Source organism: Pundamilia nyererei, unplaced genomic scaffold (genome assembly GCF_000239375.1).
Source record: "Pundamilia nyererei isolate P.nyererei 1_Seehausen unplaced genomic scaffold, PunNye1.0 scaffold00023, whole genome shotgun sequence".
Classification (NCBI taxonomy): Eukaryota; Metazoa; Chordata; class Actinopteri; order Cichliformes; family Cichlidae; genus Pundamilia; species Pundamilia nyererei.
In genome coordinates this window covers 2700259-2719014 of record NW_005187424.1, presented here as the reverse complement: position 1 = coordinate 2719014, position 18756 = coordinate 2700259, and the positions used below count along the sequence as shown (strand labels likewise).

General features: G+C 39.4%; 2 protein-coding genes across 15 annotated transcripts in view; both read left to right on the top strand.

Moving 5' to 3' along the window:
* Positions 1 to 7188, top strand: part of kif1aa (kinesin family member 1Aa) — a 48020-nt gene extending 40832 nt beyond the window's left edge. For 6 of the 13 annotated variants that reach the window (XM_013909348.1, XM_013909347.1, XM_013909350.1 and 3 more), the window contains 13 exons: positions 960 to 986; positions 2659 to 2682; positions 3146 to 3260; positions 3379 to 3512; positions 3612 to 3673; positions 3759 to 3904; positions 4737 to 4922; positions 5090 to 5161; positions 5274 to 5395; positions 5845 to 5988; positions 6078 to 6270; positions 6526 to 6644; positions 6736 to 7188. In XM_013909348.1, coding sequence (XP_013764802.1) covers positions 960 to 986; positions 2659 to 2682; positions 3146 to 3260; positions 3379 to 3512; positions 3612 to 3673; positions 3759 to 3904; positions 4737 to 4922; positions 5090 to 5161; positions 5274 to 5395; positions 5845 to 5988; positions 6078 to 6270; positions 6526 to 6644; positions 6736 to 6778 — 1387 coding nt within the window. In that variant the 3' untranslated portion in view covers positions 6779 to 7188. The remainder of the gene's footprint in view (positions 1 to 959; positions 987 to 2658; positions 2683 to 3145; positions 3261 to 3378; positions 3513 to 3611; positions 3674 to 3758; positions 3905 to 4736; positions 4923 to 5089; positions 5162 to 5273; positions 5396 to 5844; positions 5989 to 6077; positions 6271 to 6525; positions 6645 to 6735) is intronic. The other 7 variants (XM_013909352.1, XM_013909355.1, XM_013909345.1 and 4 more) reach the window with 3 other exon arrangements.
* Positions 7189 to 11389: 4201 nt separating this feature from the next.
* On the top strand, positions 11390 to 18702 carry scly (selenocysteine lyase). 2 transcript variants are annotated; one of them, XM_005727191.1, is made up of 13 exons: positions 11390 to 11477; positions 12724 to 12821; positions 13143 to 13252; positions 13672 to 13772; positions 13873 to 14050; positions 14673 to 14800; positions 15100 to 15255; positions 15339 to 15445; positions 15556 to 15592; positions 17604 to 17687; positions 17825 to 17924; positions 18091 to 18166; positions 18272 to 18702. In XM_005727191.1, the coding sequence occupies exons 2-13, from the start codon at positions 12730 to 12732 to the stop codon at positions 18423 to 18425; spliced, it is 1323 nt and encodes a 440-aa protein (XP_005727248.1). In that variant the 5' UTR covers positions 11390 to 11477; positions 12724 to 12729; the 3' UTR covers positions 18426 to 18702. The 2 variants fall into 2 exon arrangements, with proteins under 2 accessions (XP_005727248.1, XP_005727247.1); XM_005727190.1 differs by lacking the exon at positions 11390 to 11477 and adding an exon at positions 11613 to 12058.
* Positions 18703 to 18756: the final 54 nt, after the last annotated feature.

The window sequence follows — 18756 nt, the reverse complement described above, 5'->3', positions numbered from 1 at the left end:
GTAGAGATATCATGCATTTTTTTTGATAATCCTCTCCACACTAATGGAGACAGGCAGAAAGAAAAAATGAATACAAAAGAGTAATTACTTCTCCTGTTATGGTTTTTACATACCTTTCAAGCTCAAAAGACTTCCATAAATTACATAAATGTATGTGCTTCCTCCTCCTTCCTCTCCTCTGTGTGTTTTATAAATTGAGACATCCTTCAGGATTGATTTAATGTGGAGTGTCTGGCAAAGGGTGGAGGAGAGAGGAGTCGAGGAAGTGCAAAACAGAGAAATGTAAAAAGCCCAGTTTGCACAGCTTAATGTTAGCATCCCACCAGTAGAGGGCAGTACGTTTCTTTTTTACAGCTGATGAGAATTTAGGATTAAACGGCAATTGATTTGTAGATGGACCATTCGGTTAATAAATCAAGTAATTGCTGCCATAGAAAATGTTATTAACTCTTTTTTTGCTTCTTTATTAATATCTAAAATTACTTAACTCTCGTCCTTGTATAAATCTTATGGTAGTAACTCTTATGTAGTAGTAGACCTCCATGAGTATATTTACAATATAAGAAATATGAATGATGATATTGTAATTATTCACATAAAAAGTCCTGAAAATTATAGCGCATCCTTTTTTCTCATTGCTTAATCTCTCTTGCTTCCCGTATCGCCAAGAAATCTAACAACATCAGCAGCAGCATCGTCCAGATTTGGGTTTACTGCGTTTTAATGTAAAGCAACCGAGAGCTCCATACTGTACTAACCTCTAACCTCTGCTGGATCAGCCTTTCTTTAACCCTAATTGTTTGTCGTGTTATGGGCTCAGTAGCCAAAACTTAAGCTTAATGGCTAAGCGCCAGATCAAGCTGCGGTCCAGTGTGGTCAGAAACTAACATCACAGTATATGATGCTAACATTTTTCTCCCTCCAGTCCACTAACGGAATGTTGTTTTTTGCTTTTGCAGACAGTTTCTTGATTCGGACATGCCTAGGTATATTATTTGCCTCTGTTTTCATGCTCTTAAGTTACACGAACGCCTCATCTTTCTAACGTCCTCCATACCCTGTCATCTCTTTCGTGATTTTGTTACCTTCTCTCTGACTCTGTCATTGCTGTCAGCACTTCAATTGTGCCTCTTTGCTTCTCTGGCTGTGTTGGATGTGTGTTTGAGCTTCTGTCAGGCCGATGACGGACGGGATCTGCATGGCTCTGCTTTGTTTCGCGTGGACTGTCCTTGGCTGTGTCTCTGCTGGAGGTGTCGTGGGGCCAGTATCAAACTCTTGGTTTCCACTTCAGCTGATGAGGCAAATTTTAGAACACGAATGTTTACTCTGTCTTTAGCCTGTTTGTTTACAAATGCTCCTTTATTTGCAGATTACATTGAGAAGGCAGTAAAGTAAAACTGTGAAGAAGGTGCATTTGTACTGGTTACCAGTAGGGGGTGGTAGGAATCCATCACAGAAACAGCCTAATTCTACAAAGGCAAACTGATATTTAAAAGAGGCTAAAAATAGGTTATTTTCTGCTTTTGTCTCTCAACACTGTTTCTTATGTTCATTTTTTTGGCCTTTACAGTGAAGGAATATTTTGAATCCATGGATATGATTTTGTTAGTCACCTCTAATCCCAAGAGTCAGAGTGTTTCCCATCAAAGCTACAGAATATTAACAGGAACACTGTTCGCTCGCTATTTCTCAAGTGCTGCAATATGGATCACATCATTTACAGTACGCGCTCTGGCACGATACTCCAGTGCAGCTATTAAAATGTATTCCAGTGAACCATTACCTCACCAGTAGCACTTTACACAAAATTGCTGCAATGTTGTGAATATTTTTAAATCCTACTCGTACCTCAGCGGAACTCTGCCAAACACCAGAAACAAATGGTTCCTCACATGTTATGCCAGGAGCATGACTTCAGTGCTGGCTCCCACTTTTTTAGGAGGCAGTAAAGTGCAGAGAAGCACATGTTGGAGGGGTGCAGGGAGGAAATTGCTTCGTTGTAGTGTAAGCGAACAGGTTCCTACTACTGGGGGAAAAAGTGTGCATGTGTGAAGGTGTGAATTTGTATGAACTTGCTAATTGCTGGCAACAGAAAAGGCACCTCTCCTTTATTCACGCGAGCTCTGCGCATAGATGTTTGCTTTCTTCTTAGTGACACTCTGTTCACTTTCCCACAAGGTCACCTCAGTCCAAGGCCAGTGGGCCCAACATCTGAACCTCATGAAGAGTCCGTACGGCCTCTTTTCATGGCTTACAGAAACATTAGTTTCCTTTTACAGTTCTTGCTTGGATTATCTTTTTTAGATTTAAGGCAGCACCGGGCTACAGGCCAGAATAATAAGTGACTTCAGTGTGTGATTATTTCCCCTTGAGGGACACGAGGAAAAATTGTGTACATTAGTGTATGGAGTAAATCATCGGAGGAATGGAAAGCAGCATTGTTGTGCTTGAAGAATGGTCCCGTGCTGTTATTTGACCTTCTCTAACGTACAGTAAATCAGCCGTCCTCACAGAACCTCTCCGGTCTATCTGATGAGCTTTGATGAGTTATCAGTGTGAAAAAAAGGCAAACAGCATCCCAGCCACACAAGCACACAAGCACAACATACTTCCTGACTCTCACTGTCTATTCTTTTGCTGATTTCCTCTTTCTCACAGCATTTCCCTGGGAGTTGACCATAGGTATTTCACTGCCCTGTCCCTCATGTTTACCTGCTCGTGCCTCATCCCTCCATTGCCTTTCTTTCTGTACCAATATTCATCTCTGCTCTCTTTGCTTTTCTGTGATGTTTTATACAAAGCAAACATAACTCAGTCTGTTTGTTGCATGCAAAATGATCATATAAGAGCTTTTGTTTTATTGAAAACTAGAGAAATATTTACTAAAATGTTTATATATTGCACAAGTGGATCAGTAAATTGATTTGCTTCTGTTTATAAATCATGATATTAGGGCACATTTTTCTGCTTAAATTGTTTATTATTGGACATTTTTGGGATTTATCCAGTTTTTTATGTTTACATCTGCAGAGTAAACTTTAGCATGGGTTAAGCTCTGGCAGCTAATCTGTTGTTTTAGTAGAGGAACTTGAGTTTCGACTGCTGATTCAGTTTCTTGGCTTCTTGTCTCAATGGACCACCTCAGAACTTTCTTCCGGTTTGAGGCTGCTTGGGATAGCTCAATGCACAACTCCCTGCTCCTAAACCGAGTCACTCCATACGGGGAGAAGATCTATATGACCCTCTCAGCCTACTTGGAGGTACTGTACACTGCCTGCATTCATAAGAAGGAGAAATAGCTCTTACAGGATCAGAGGTGACGTGTGAGTTACTCTAGAGGAACAATGTTGGAAATGTCTCCTGTTTTATGAATTGCAGATGGAGAACTGCACGCAGCCTGCAGTTATTACCAAAGATATCTGCATGGTGTTTTACTCTAGGGACACAAAGCTCTCAGCTTCCCGATCAATCCGTAACCTTTTCGGTACTGGTAGCCTAAGAGCTGCAGATGGGTGAGGCATCTTAATCTTTAAAATCATCATTTAGCTAATTTGTTCTCTCTGATGATGTTCTAAAAAATGTTAAATGCCCTCTCACTCCTGTTTTTTTAGAAACCGTGTAACTGGAGTTTATGAGGTCAGCCTGTGTCACCAGGCAGATGCAGGAAGCCCTGGTAAGAGGCAAGAAAAAAAAATGGTACAGTTTTGCATTTAGCTCAGTCGTCCTGAACTTCTAACATTGCACCCATCCCTCACCAGGAATGCAAAGGAGACGCAGGCGGGTGCTGGACACCTCCGTGGCCTACGTCCGTGGGGAAGAGAACCTGGCTGGATGGAGGCCACGTAGTGACAGCCTCATTCTGGACCACCAGTGGGAGCTGGAGAAACTCAGCCTCCTCCAAGATGTAAGATTTGTTTAATTTTTACTGTCTCTGTTCTTTCGCTCTGGTTGAGTTAAGCCTCGTGAATTCTATACTGGGCTTTGGTGCAGCTTTGCAGTTCATCCACTGCCAGAGACAAGTTTAGAGAGACAAGTTGTTGCTTAATTGAGCCTTCAAAGAGTAACTGAGATGAATGTCATTCAAATTGTACATTTTCCTTGACAAAAAATGCTGTCACTAATTAATGCTGGTTACGTGTCAGTGAGGGGATATTGAGGTTTTCCTAGGGCAAGTGAGAGACATAACGTCTCCCTTATCTCCTGGGTCTCCTCCTGGTTAGACACGCCGGAAGACCCTCAAAGAACTACCTCGTCTGGCTCCTTTCACCCACTTTCACCCAGAAGAAGCTCATTTCCACCACTTTCTGTCACTACCCACAGCTCATGGCCATGTGTGAAAATGGGAATCATCCAATAAACTGACAGTTCCGACTCCGTGCTCAGATTTGCCCTTAGTAAAATGGACCATTGCCACTCTTACCTCACTCCAGATTATTCACCAATACATTTGTCATTCTTCTGCTTCCACTTGTGAGCAGCACCCCAGCTTTCTAATCAATGGATAAGAAGAATTTGCCATCAGAAAAATATGAATAAAGCCAGCTGAGTCCTAGGGTTTATATTGCCCCATTCAGTTTTCTAATGTATGATATTAGAAGTGCCACAGAGAGCCGGCTCTGCTCCGTGCTTCTGATGGAAACCAGACTGGAATTTATCAAATAAACAGCTTTCCTTCCTAATTTCCTCTTCAGGCAGGGGGCATTGTTTGCTGTTAGTGACTGATGTTTTTCTGCTAGGTGGAAAAAACCAAACATTACCTCCTTCTGAGGGAGAAACTTGAGTCCACGCTGCTCATGGGCCAGGAGACCCTTCAATCCTGTGTCACCGATGAGCTGAATGAGTCTCCTCAGCCCACTGAGATGGACCCCGAGGTCAGCTGCAACGAAATCACCACTGAGAGGCAGAGGGAGCTCGCTGCTAAGGTCAGCCGTCTTTACCCTGTCGATAATTTATTTCAGGTTTGACTTTATTGTAATGGGTTCTGTTCATATAAACGTTCCTGTCAAGCAGAAATGTAGTGCTTATCATGTCACACGTGATTTTGTTATATAACCCGACATTTTAAGCTCTCTCTCCTTTTTCCGTACAGTGTTTGCGGCTGCTCACTCACTCCTTCAACAGAGAATACAGCCATGTGTGTGTGAGCGCCAGTGAAAGCAAGGTCAGGCTTTAGGGGTTTAAACACACACACACAGAAAATCAGATTTCTGTTTTTGTCGACTGAGTCCTCACATTTGTTCCGCTGTGGATCCGTGTGACTGTGTTCATTACAGATCTCTGAGATGTCCATCACAACGTTAAGAGAGTCCACTTCAATCTCTGTTCTTAACACAATCACCCCCTCCTCTACATGCCCTTCACTTGTTGAGGGCTGCTACAGCAATGTTGGACTCAGGTCAGTGCTCAGATTGACATGGTTGTTGTTAGTAATTATCAGAGCCGGTCTGCAGAGCAGAGTGTTGACATTGGCTGCAGTTCACTTCCAGGGTGCTCTCAAAATGTTCCTCAAAGACATCTAAAATAAGTATTAACATCTCCTGCTGAAAAAACAAAAAAATATATTTAAAATGAATAAATAAAGTTGTAGTTCCAGAAACTCTTGACCTTAAGGTTTCCACTTTTATACCAGACCCACATGTAATAAGACAGAGATATAGAGCTGACAGAGTTGAACTCTCTCTCTTTTAAGGTGTCTGACATGTTTCATGTGCTTATCATCAGGAACAGAATCAGCAAATAGGTCTATTATTTTGAAATTCTCTGGTATTAAGAGTATTTGGGTCTTGTAAGGCACAGAGAGCTCCTTTGTTGCTAGAGCTCAGATATTCTCTATTTTTACTGCAGACCCCCTGTCCCTCGCTCTCGTGTGGTTAGCTCCGGTCCTGATGCACAGCAGGATGCAGAGGCCAAGAAGTCCATCAACGGAGCCTCTGAAACTAAACCTCAGACCCGGAAGTTTGTCCCAGATATCCAGGAGATTCGAGTCAGGTGAGGAGGAAGAAGTCATTTCAGAACATTTTATTATTTGAGCTTTACTTCAGACCCAAACATGCTATTATATCATCTTTATCTTTCAGTCCCATCGTGTCGAAGAAGGGTTACTTGCATTTCCTGGAGCCGCTCACCAATGGATGGGTGAAGCGCTATGTTGTCGTGCGGCGGCCGTACGTCTACATCTACAACACGGAAAGAGACGCAGTGGAGCGAGCTATTCTCAACCTCTCCTCTGCCCAGGTGGAGTACAGCGAGGACCAGCAGGCAATGTTAAAGGTTGGTGAACCAGACTCCTCCATCAACAGTTTTATTAAGTTATTTTTTTAATGAACTTCACTTTAAGTCAGATCAACCCAACAGGTTTAAGTTACACACATCGCACAGTAAGTGAAAGTTAAGGTGCGCACTTTCAGTTTAATAAAAATAGCAATTTAAGGAAGCAGGTAGAGTAGAAAGTAGAAAGTTGAGTGGGAATCATTCAAAACGTTGCATTAAGCTTGCTGCATTAAGCTTTCGTGGCTCTTTCCACAGACCCCAAACACATTTGCTGTGTGCACAGAACATCGTGGAATATTGCTTCAAGCCACAAATGACAAAGACATGCATGACTGGCTGTATGCTTTTAACCCGCTCCTTGCTGGAACTATCAGGTAAGTTAAAAAAAAAATCTCAAGGTGGAAAAAAAATTCTAACTGCAAACAAAATCTATTTTTAATGGACATTTTCTCATCTATCTCTCAGGTCAAAGTTGTCGAGAAGACGAGCCGGACAGATGAGGATGTGAAACAAGACATTTTAAAAAATGTCATGAGAGCAACTCAAAGACTATGATGTACATAGATCCTTGTCTCTATCCCGTTTCTCCTGCTGAGCCCCGTCTCCACCGCTAGAGTCACCAACAACCATCTCTCTCCCCCGTACGTTCTCTGTTTATCACTAGTGTCCTCAGCACCTAAAGCACCCATTTCCTGTCAGGCCTATTCTGCAATGTGAGTCTCTTAGTCTGAAGAACCTCTTCAAAAACCTGTCACTGTACTGTACTGGAGTTTGTTCATAACTGGACGAGAGAAGAAAATGGAGGGAGTAGCAACAGTTTCTTATCTCAGATTACATGCGTATGGTAATGTACTGTAGTTGTTGTCGGTGACACATCAAGCCTTATACATCAGTTCTTAAAAAAAAAAAAAAAAAAAAGCAGTGACAGGCATGTTTTCCTAAAGCTGCAAGGATCACATTGCTACATTTGCATCAGTAAATAGAAAAACTCTTCTACAGCTATATATAAAGGTCTAAACTGATTTGCATACAACATACAGCTAAAAAATACGAAGGGACAGTCACGTGTCTCTCTCTTAGGAATATTTCTCTCTTCTTTCTGGTCCATAAATCCTGATATCCAGTAAGCTGCTTCCTCTTCCTAAAACTTCTAGAAACCTTAGCACACACAGCCTGGCACAGGAATGGCATCTCATCATAAACTTTATGTCGCTGTAGTAAATTCATGTTGTTTTTAGCCACTCGTAGGAGCACTGAGGTTACCTGCATTCCCACAAGAAGTAATCAGATGTCATGACATTAATTCTCCCATTTTAATCTCTACCTGTATTTTATTTGTTTTAAAATGTGATATATTTAGATATTTAACAGTTTTATTATTTATTTCTGCGTGTATTTATTTTTAAAAAAAAGCATTTATATTTCTAAAGTAGTAGTACAGTGCAATTTCTGCACACTGCACTTTTTAATGAGTTCTTTAAATGTTTAAATGATACAACCTTTTCCCCTCGTAATGAATATTACTGAAACAATTTAATAACTCACAGCTTCTTTATGCTGAAAATTACTTGAATAAATGCAATCTGATAAGCGATTAGCATAGTCACACTTTAGACCCAGCTAACATGCATTTAAAATGCCCAGTAATTAGGTAGATGATATAAGTAGGTGGCCAGTTCATCCTCTGCTGCACAAAGCTACCTTATTCAATCAAAAGAAAAAGATGAAATCTTCTTCACAGTACAGAATATGAAGCTGTTTTTTTCCTGAATGATATGTATATTGATTGAATGTAGTGCCTCTCTTTTCATGCATACTGCACACTACAGTATGCCTCTGCACCGGTTGCTTTGAAACTACATCCTTCATGCTGCTAAAATACTGTTCTGGGAGTGTCTGCAGGTCATATCATCACTTTCCTGCCTTCCATCATCATCATCGTCATTTCAAGTCCAAGCAGAAGGTTTCATTTATGATATCATAAAGTGTGGAATTTCCATAACACAAAGCATACTCAGAGAAACATATTTCAGGATTTTCACTCATACAAATGGCCATATTAAAAGGAACCCTGACTATGACCACATGTATAGTTTATTATATTAACATTAAAATCACTTAAAACTTAAAAGGGATGCCAATAAATCTACTGTAGATGTGTTAGTAATAAAGATTTGAACTCGAATGCTACCTTGGTTAGAAACACTGAACACGTACAAACTGCTGAGCTGATCGAATGGTCAGATTTTCACCTTTTCTGTAAACAGAGTCGTGATCTTTGGTTTGCTTTCAGAGCAGAGGGTTTACTGTCAGCAGCAGCTATTGTTTCCCATTTTTCAGGTTTCTTCAAGCTATTTTGAATCACTACCCAAAAACATTTGGACGCCTATAAAAAGATTGCTGGAACAGCATTTAGTTTCAATGATCATTTCCAGCAGTATTTGTCAGCTTTTTTTGTGACTAAATGCATTAAATGCATTAGTGCTGAGAATGCAGCCACAGGTTCTTTCTCCTTTTCTCAGCAGCAGGAGATTAATGATCATGTCTCTTGTTTCCTTACTGCTGGAAATTACAATCAAAAGTAGCAGGGATACTGTTTATGGTTTGTATACTGCAGGTTGTTAAAAAGAGCATTTAGTTTATGTCACTGACCCAGAATTCATTGCATACTAATAGTACTTGCAACAGTTTTGTTGAATGTTGGCTATTTAAAGCATATTAAGGCCCACAAGTTAAATAGTCGGGGCTCCTTTTACACAGTTTTAGTCCTGTTGGCAAATTTTTGATGAAAATGCAACCATGCCTCTCGTTTAAAAACCCTCAAAAGATAAAGCATGTGAGCTGTTGTGAGAAGTTGGACTGATGAGCGTGCCTCAGGTCATCCAGCCTAGAGAGCATGCTCAGTGAGAGCATGACGTGTCATTTGAGTGTAAGTGAGAGTAAAATTAAACATAGCTCCAGTTCAGTATGTTCTAAGTTTGGCTGCTGATGTAATACCTTCATTAACGTCTAATAAGAAGTATCTTTCCAGAGGTTTTAAAGTATTCTGTGTGCTATGGAAATCATCAGTTCATCGACAGTTGAGACAAATCAAACAACCAGAATATTTTTTTGTAACAAACAGATTAAAGTGTACTTCAGGCCACCATATCTCAAACATGTTTTTGTCGCATCTCATTTCCTAAAATTCAACGTGGTCAGAAAAAAGAATGCGTGTTCCCGGGTTTGCTCCAGTCTGGTTTCCATGGTGACTTTTTTCCTCATGTTTTTATTGGGCCTTTTAATGTACATCACATTTGAGCCAACCAAAGTTTTGTTGTTGCAGTCACAAAAATGTAACACTGAATGTAAACTGATCTTTGAAAATACTTACTCTGCTGAAATAATCGTTTTGAATTGTCTTCACATTCCGGTTCCTTATTGATTGTACGTAGGTCAATATCAGGGAACCTTTTGGAGGCTGTGGGACATAGCTGAAGCAGTCTGTCCACTAATGTATGGGAGGGTGGTGGTTCACTGTGTCCCAGCTGGGCATCATGTACAGAGTAATGCTGTAGGTTACCTTACTGTCGAGTTTTCAGTATCACCGTCATGCTCTTGGCAGCCTTCACTTAATCTACTTTTTCTAAACCCTCCCCTTTTCAAGGAACATCATTTCCATTTTTGTGCTTCCATATCTTTTTCACACCATTACTTTTCTTTCTCTTCAGATATTTTTTTGCATTGTATATAAACATGATTGCTGTGAACACTGTATTATAAAGTTGCACCCATTTACAAATGGGCCGTAGTTCAGTCGATGTCTCTGAGTGTTGGAGTTTTAGCGTCAGCTGTTTGTGTACACTAAACACATTGTCATATATGAAATAAACATGGAAAATATGCAACACAAAAATGACTTCTCTCTTTTTTTGTTAAAGACAATACAACTTTTGATTTTGGCATGTCAGTTGGGCAATCACAGATATTGTTATGATGTTGATAATGTTTATCTGGAAAACCCAAACTCAAAAACCCCAAATCAGACTTTAACGTACTCAAAGAGCTCTGCCATCAAAGTCCATCTGGCAGACTTTGCAACTAAGACATAGATGCATCACTTTAGTCTGTCATGACATCAGTTACAGCTAATTGTTCCTCCTTCTGCATTGCTTGGCTCATCAGCTATTTAACAGGTAACTATGCTCAGCATAGAAATGTGTCACATGTCAGTCCTTATCTTGAAGTGACTCTAAGCCCAAGCCAGCTGTATTAGTGTTAGAATTATGAAGGCGAGAACTGTATGTTGGTGTTGTATGTTTTAATAGTACTCAGCAGAGTACAAATCACACATACTTTTCGTGATGCATTACACTGGAAAAAATTGAGGCCTGCAGTTTGTGAGCTGTGAGCCCATAAAGTCATCAGGAAAGCATTCACTGAGTTCACAGGTTAAGTAGCCAAGGCGGTTTTTCACACACTTCTATATGACTGAAAATCTTTGAACATAAAATGTGGGTTAAAACATTTCAGCAGCTTCATACGGAAGAGGATTAGGGCCACCAGGGGGGAAAAGTGGGCACGTCTTTTTTTTTTTCTTCTTTTCCTGAATTTTGATAAGAAAAAAGTCAGAATTCTGACTTTTTTTTTGACTATTAAGAATGAATTAATCGCAGAACAACTACGATCAGAGAAATGAAATACTCCTGGCACTTTCAGCTCCCTGGCTGTTGCTAAGCAGCAGACGCCAGTGTTGCCATGTCTGTGTGTCAACGTTTTTTAAGAGCTGTTTCTAAAATAATTCTCTTCTTATTTTACTTACTTACTGTTAATATAAGTCTTCATCTACTAGATTTAAGTTGATGTTTTGTTTTTTGTTTTTTTTTTCAACATGGTACCTGCCGGACTTCAAACGAAAATAAAACTAACCATTCTGAGTCTTCCCCAAGTTGTGAGGTGACAAATCTCTGAATAATTTTTGCTTTTTAGTAATTAATTATATTTACAAAATAAAGAATAAAATACTGAAGAACATGACAGTAACACTCAATTCTTCTACATAATAAATTAATATTTCTTGTGCGTTTTCTTCGAGATATTAAACTGTGGGGTTTCCTTTAACAAATCTGGCAACCCCGTCTGGGACGTGACAGAAACATGCTAGCTGGCTGATGATTGACCCGTATAGTTGTAAATCCATTTAGGAAATCTTCACATCAGCTTACAAGGTCAGATACAAAGCTTTGGCTGTCCCTGGAGGATTCAGTTCCTTTATCAATTTAAGCTTAAAGGCGGAATCACAGTTAAATACGATCTTATAGCGAAACTAAGTTAGCTAAAAATTAGCTAGCTGCAGGCTAAAGTGAGAGCTGTCACAGAAAGTTAGCGCTAGCTGGATAATGAAGAGCTCCAGCTGACTGACAGTGTCCCTAAAGATATCTGTGGTTCTTTTAATACGTTTTCTGTGTGCTGGTTGACTAGAACAGTGTTGTGAACAGGGCGCTATCAGCTGGATGTTACGTTTGCTGACTACTGACAAGACACTGGACAACTATGACCATTAAAAAAAAATCTTTTTTAAGACTGTGTGTTCACTGAACTTATAGCACTATAGAGGGTCTGCTAATAAGTGCGCATTTCATAAATTTGTGAAGCTGTACGTGACTAACACTGCGTGATGAAGCAATCCAAACCGTGTGCGTGGCACAGTCACTAGAATTGGCAAGCATTCAGTTTGTGATGCAGAAAATCCATGAAAAGGTTTTAGATAAGTTTTACACTGCTGGAAATGCAGCGAATGGGACACAAGGTAGGCAGTCATTTAAGCTGTTTATCACAGAGAATATCTAATAACTACGTTTCAGTTTCCTTTTTAATGTGCAGCTGTCACTTTAGAAATAAACAGCATCTCTTTGATGAGAAATCCATTTAAATCCATTAAAAAGCAAAGAAGCAGATGAACTGTGAAATAAACAAAAGTTGCATATTCATCAACACGTCTCTGTTTTCCATATCCTGTCAGTCTGTCTCTACAGATTACAGATCGCAGCCAGAGGAACAAAATCTTGTATTTTATGCAAAATAACAATAATGTGTATATCTTTGTATAATTAAAACAACTTACTGAAATAGATAAATACTTTAGTCTTTATTTATAATCCAGTTTTATAGACTAATGCTAATCACCACCAAAATATTTTGTAGTGACTGCAATTCTTACACTTTTGGTGGGCGGATTCAGGGTAAGGGTCTAAACTCATTCAGTCACATTTTGATGTGTGACTGAACAAAAAACTGGATCCCAGATATCAGAATAAAGTAAATAAAATGACACACACACAAAGTATCAGCATCTGCCGTCAGTGAATGTCATCTTATTTGCAGACAGACTGATGGTAGTTATAATCTAGTTATAATCTAATTTATCTACTCAGACATCCAGGTAAATGAAATAAATGTTCTTTCCTCTCCAAGGGTATTATGGCCAAAAAGCTTGATGATGTCCCGCTGGTACAGGGTCCGACCTTCGGTGAACGTAATTTTCATCACTTTTCTGAGATGAATCTAGACAGGTAAGAAAATAATGTTGATATATATCAAGTTACTTGTACAGCAGCTGTGATGCTGTAACTTAGGACTGCTGAATTAATATTGATTTATCATAGTTACTGAGGTTATAGGTAGGTTTTAGAAAATTTGTGTATTTTCTTTAAATATTTTTCTTATTTTAAGAATGGTCAGAAACAAAAGTAATTGATTGCAATTTAAGTAATTGAAATTTCACTTTTTTATGAGTTGATCTTGTTAGTAGATGGTTTATTAATATGTTATGACGCATATACTTCCCATAGGACAATGCACAAAGTGTGATGAGAGTATTTTGTATATTTCAGGATCTACATGGATTACAATGCTACTACCCCTCCAGAACCAGAGGTGATTCAGGCCATTTCTGAAGCCCTCCAGGATGCCTGGGGAAACCCAAGTAGCAACTATATAGCAGGTGAGGAAGGCTTGAAGCTGTGTCAAAACTAACAGGTTTAAAATTATTGTTATTATTTTTCATTATTTTTCCATGTGTATTGAATAAAGTTTTCATTATATAAAAGTTTTTGAATAATTTTTTTTTTAAATTCCATATTGTATGCGCAAAACCCAGCCTAGTGACAAGAATTGGACATTAGTGCTCTAACTCTGTATCCCTGTGTGAAATATGACAAGGTCACTCTACCAAATAAATACAAAAGAAACTGTTAAATGTATGTTGTGTAACTGGAGGAGGGAATACAATCACAGCAGCTTGTGTGGATTAAACTTGTGGCTTTCTCTGAGTGCTGAATGTGAAGTTTTTACTGTTCTAAGTGAGTTTCACTGTCAAAAGAAAATGCTACATCTCAATGTTTCAATCATTTATATTTTCAGGTGCTAAAGCTAAGGCTATCATCAATCAGTCCAGAGAAAATGTGGCAAGAATGGTTGGAGGGAAAGCAGAGGACATCATTTTTACCTCAGGCGGAACTGAGGTGGGCAGGGCTCTTTTTTGACGCAAATAAGTTATATGAGTAATTTATGATCCTGGGACATTACAAACTGGTCATTTACAGTAAAGATTTTGTCTTTCAGGCCAATAACCTGGTGTTGCACACCGCTGTAGAGCACTTCAGGAAGCACTGCAGGGCTGCAGAACAAGGTGCAGGACACCAGAATGGATGCACGGGCCTTCCTCACATTATTACTTCTAATGTGGAGCATGACTCAGTCAAACTAGTTGCTCAGCACCTTGAAAAGGAAGGAAAAGCAGGTAGGAAGCCACTCTGTGTAGCTTTTATTAAAATAAAAGATTAATAAAGAAATATTTCCTGTATTACAAAGGACAGTCAATGCTTTTCTTTATTTTACTTTAAAGAGAAATCTGTCAATAACATGCTTCAGATTTTCTGTGGGCAATCAAAATGTCTAAAATAAATATCAAGACAATTAAAGGTCTTAAATTATTTTATATCCCATTTGCTGCCAATAACATTAATGTCATAATCTTTTTTTTAATGAAGATGTAGTACCTTCTATGTGCCAACATGTAAGAGTGCTAACCCAATGGAAAACTTTCATTTAATTCCGCTTTTTTACATTTTAATTATTAATTATTGAGTTTCTGAAAAGGTCTTGAAAAGTACTGATTTCCATTTTTAAATAGTGCCGGATCCTTGATACTCTTCCAGTCATGGTTCATGTTAAATGTTGTCAAAGAAAAAGTGGATTCAGCATATAAACTGTTAAAGCACTGCCTCCTGGTGGTGAAAGTTTTGGTTTAATTCTGTGGAGGGCAATTACAAAAAGTACCTTTAAACAAATCAAGATTCGCATAACCTAATGTAGGCTCCTTGCCTTTAATTACTCTCTTTGTTTTTTGTTTTTTTCCATAGACGTGACTTTTGTGCCCGTCTCTAAGGTGACAGCCCGGGTCGAGGTGGAGGATATCATTGCCGCTGTGCGCCCCAACACTTGTCTCATCTCTGTTATGCTGGCCAACAATGAGACGGGAGTCATTATGGTAAGATGAGAGAGAGGCTAGAAAATCAGCCGAGTTTCTGCTAGTACTAATCTATCCATTCATCAATTTTTTTCCACTTACCCAGTTCAGGGTCGTGGACGGGCTGGAGCCTATCCCTGCCATACTAATGTTAGAGAAACCATTTTTGGGATCTTAAATTAGATGATTAACACGTAGGATAGTGTCTTGCTTTAAAGGAGCTTATTTTCTTATTAACTCATTACTTATAATTGCAATGTGTCTATGAGTCTATGCAGCTCTGTTTACAGCTGAATGCTGAACCACCTTCTTGTTGTCAGCCGCTTCAGGAGATCTGCCAAAGAATAAAGTCTCTGAACAAACAGCGTGAGCGCCTCAGGATCCTGCTCCACACAGATGCTGCTCAGGCCTTGGGGAAAATCCGAGTTGATGTCAGTGATCTGGGAGTGGATTACCTCACCATAGTGGGACACAAGGTCAGGATCTGCTGTGTGGGACATCTTAAGAGCTTTTTATAGCAAGACTAAAATGTTATTGAGAGGTTTTGTTGTGTTTCTAGTTCTATGCCCCTCGCATTGGTGCTTTGTACGTGAACGGCCCTGGGACCAAAACTCCATTGTATCCGATGCTTTTTGGTGGAGGACAGGAGAGGAACTTTAGACCAGGGTGATGATCTTTACTGTAAAATACTGAATAAGAATGAAACACTGGTAATAATGAAATAAGTGCAGTTCTAATTTATAAGTGTCTCCTTTCTGTCTTTGTTATTATTACAGCACAGAAAACACACCGATGATTGCCGGTCTTGGAAAGGTGCATTTCCTTCACTAAATGTACAGTACTGGAATGATTTCTAGGACTTTTCTAATGTTTCTCTTGAAGCATAAACCATTTATTTTCTCAGTTAGAGGCCCTCAAAGTACAAAGGGATTGTTTAAAATAAATTTTCCAGCATTTTTTGTTTAATCAAAATTCATAAGTGAAGGACATATATCCACATGACATTTTCTGGCCAATAATGGTTTAAACTGATGTATGAAACCTTGTATTTCATTAGTTGCATGTTATAAATGCTTTATACATACAGCACTATTAAGTGGTACCACAGTTTCTTTACAATAGAACTGCAGTGGACAAATAACATGAACAAACACATGATATTATTTTGGTTTGTTGTAGTGAATGTCTGCATTAATTACTATGGTTAAAAGCAGTCAATGTTCGATGACTAAAAATGGTTATTGCTTGTGGTGGAGATGGAAGATTAATCAGTAATGCTCTAAATATAAATAATGTGACACTTTCCAGCATTTAAAAAGCTTTCAAATACAGTGATTTATTGTAGGTGAATGTTTATTGATACATTGTTTACCACAGAATCTGTTGTGTTAGCATTATAATCATGGGCAAAGCAAAACACTTATTATTGCTACAAATACTTGAGTTGCATAATATAAATATTGTACTACAAGTATACTCACCAATCATTTAATTAGAAACACCATAGAGGTTCTCTTTGTCTCAGCTCTGAGTGTCAAGGGGTCCAAATAAAGTTGGAAACATAGCCACTTATCCAACTGTGGTCATGGGGAGGTCTGAACTGGTCCAGCTTAGAGCCAACACTTGGACAAACCCAGCAAGTATTGCTGAAACAGTGACTTTACTTCCCTAGTTTACTGATGAAAACTAAATCGCCATTGTTTCCACAGCAGTGGTCAGATCGTCACTTACAAAGCAAAAAAAATATCTGTTGAAGAAAACAAATGCACATGTGTTTGTTTTTTAAAATACATTTAATTGACAACTGATTTGGTTAGTAAAAGGGTGTGAACAGACAAACAAAGCCAAAGCAGGCTAAGGCTAGTGTTAAATCACACTTCAAAAAGTAACTATAAACAAGGGGACTATAGGGACAGAGCCATATTACCAAACAAGTAGATGGAACAAGTTGGTGAGGAATCGGAGGATGATTTTGAACTGATGTGCCAGCTGAGGCGGGAGCCGAAACCACAACGATGCAGTGACCATAAAACAGACAAAGAGAGAGTAAGAAATAGAGGTGTTGGGTAGACACTAGAGGATGGGTGTTATGAACGATACCCATCCCTAGGTACACACTGAATCCAATGTTTTTGGACTGTAGGAGGAAGCTGGATTACCCAGAGAGGACCCTAAAATCCATGAACATGAGGATTACACAGAGAGAGACCAGGAGATTCAAATCTGGAGCCCTGTTCCTCCAAAATGACAGTTTTAACCACTGCGCCACCCTGAAGCAGGTGTTTATTAAAGGTTTCTGGAGCTGTAACCTCTAGAATCGACACTCAGACCATGATTTATCGCTAGTAAGAGATCAACGGTGTGCCAGAAAGAAGAAGACTTCCCCTACTGCTATTAGTCCACCTGAACTAAACCAAAAGGCAGATTGGTTCAGGAATTCATGTTATTTTACACTTTATATTGTTTATATTCTTTATATTGGCAGATAGAAAACTGCCTGAGAAACCTCCTGTGTTTGCCTGAACACCATTTTTACATTCTATGTGAACATTTTTGGCTTTTTTTGCCAGACAGAAAACTAGGGGAACAACATGCAGGAAACGCTTTGGGGTGGAATCGAAGTCAGACCCTTGCAGTCTTTTTTGGAATATGGGTCACATATGCCCATATGCTTATGTGACCTGCTGCCAAGTGATTGTCCTTTTTTGCTTTATTGAATAGTAAGCAGGTGTGGAGGTGTTTCTAATAAAGTGCTTGGTAATTAAATAGCTGTAACAGTGTGCCTCTTTTAAAGCTACCTATTTATTATTTGTGTGTCTATTAGGCTGCAGAGCTGGTGACCTCTAATCTGTCAGATTATGAGAGTCATATGCAAAGAATTAAACTTTACTTAGAAGAACGACTGCAGGTGAGCTTGAGTCTGATGTGCACCTTAGTTTTGTTTGTTTGCATTGTGATGAGTAGTCTTGAAATTGTGGTTTTGACGGTCTTTCTTCTCCTTCTCTGTAAAATGTACTCCTTTGCGTTTCTTTCATTCTTCCAAAGGCCGTGTTTGCAGGCCGGATCCGCTTCAACAGCCATTTCCTCGGCTCTGATATCCTCCCTAACACATGTAACGTGTCCATCCTGGGCCCAAGATTACAAGGTGATGTCATGACTCTTCTCTGTCCTATGTCTGTTTTGGCTTGCTGGTCCCAACAGTGTCCTCTAACCCTACACCAATGTTTGTCAGAGGCAGGTCATGACCTGCACGAGGCTATTTGTAAACTACAAAGGCTTTGAATGATTAATCTCTCCCCCTCGTGCTTTAGGCTGGAGAGTATTGTCAAACTGCAGGAGGCTGCTAGCCAGCGTCGGCGCCGCCTGCCACTCAGACAGTGGAAACAGGTAAAAGAGTCCCTCTTTTAAGCTGTTATGCTTTTGTCCACACACTGTATTGTTTGCTGTTAGATAACACTCCCCTCCTGCTCTCTTCCTGTTTATATCCATCAGACCTTCCCACATCCTTCTGAGCTGTGGCGTCCCCTCAGAGGTGGCAGCTAACGCTATGAGGCTGAGCGTTGGCAGGGAGACGACTGAAGCAGATGTGGATGCAGTTGTGGAGGACCTGAGGGAAACCGTGCAACTGTTGGAAGAAATGAACTGATGGCTTTCATTTGCACAAAGTTATTCTGCAGGTCAAATAAGAATGCACAGAGCTAAACATGCGCCATCTGTGTTTATCGACACTTTAACCGATCATGTAAAATGCATGAAATATTTCATATAAATAATAAAAATGGAAAACTCAAAGTGACCTTAGGGGTGATGTTATGTAGGAGTGTACTCGGCTCCCATCACGTCATGTGAGGAGCGCTTCAGCTAATTGGAGTTGGGGAACATGTATGAGTGTTATGAAATAAAATATTTACATGCACTTTTAATATTTTCTCAAGTCAACGATGAAATGTTTCATGTGGGTTATAATATTCTACATG

What these genes read in the sequence shown, in the direction of transcription:
- scly (XM_005727190.1), top strand. Translation starts at nt 12,038, where the DNA reads ATGCAGCGAATGGGACACAAG. An exon ending in TGCAGCGAATGGGACACAAG is followed by an intron (nt 12,059 to 12,723) that starts GTAGGCAGTCAT and finishes TTCCTCTCCAAG; the next exon opens with GGTATTATGGCCAAAAAGCT. An exon ending in ACTTAGAAGAACGACTGCAG is followed by an intron (nt 17,688 to 17,824) that starts GTGAGCTTGAGT and finishes ATTCTTCCAAAG; the next exon opens with GCCGTGTTTGCAGGCCGGAT.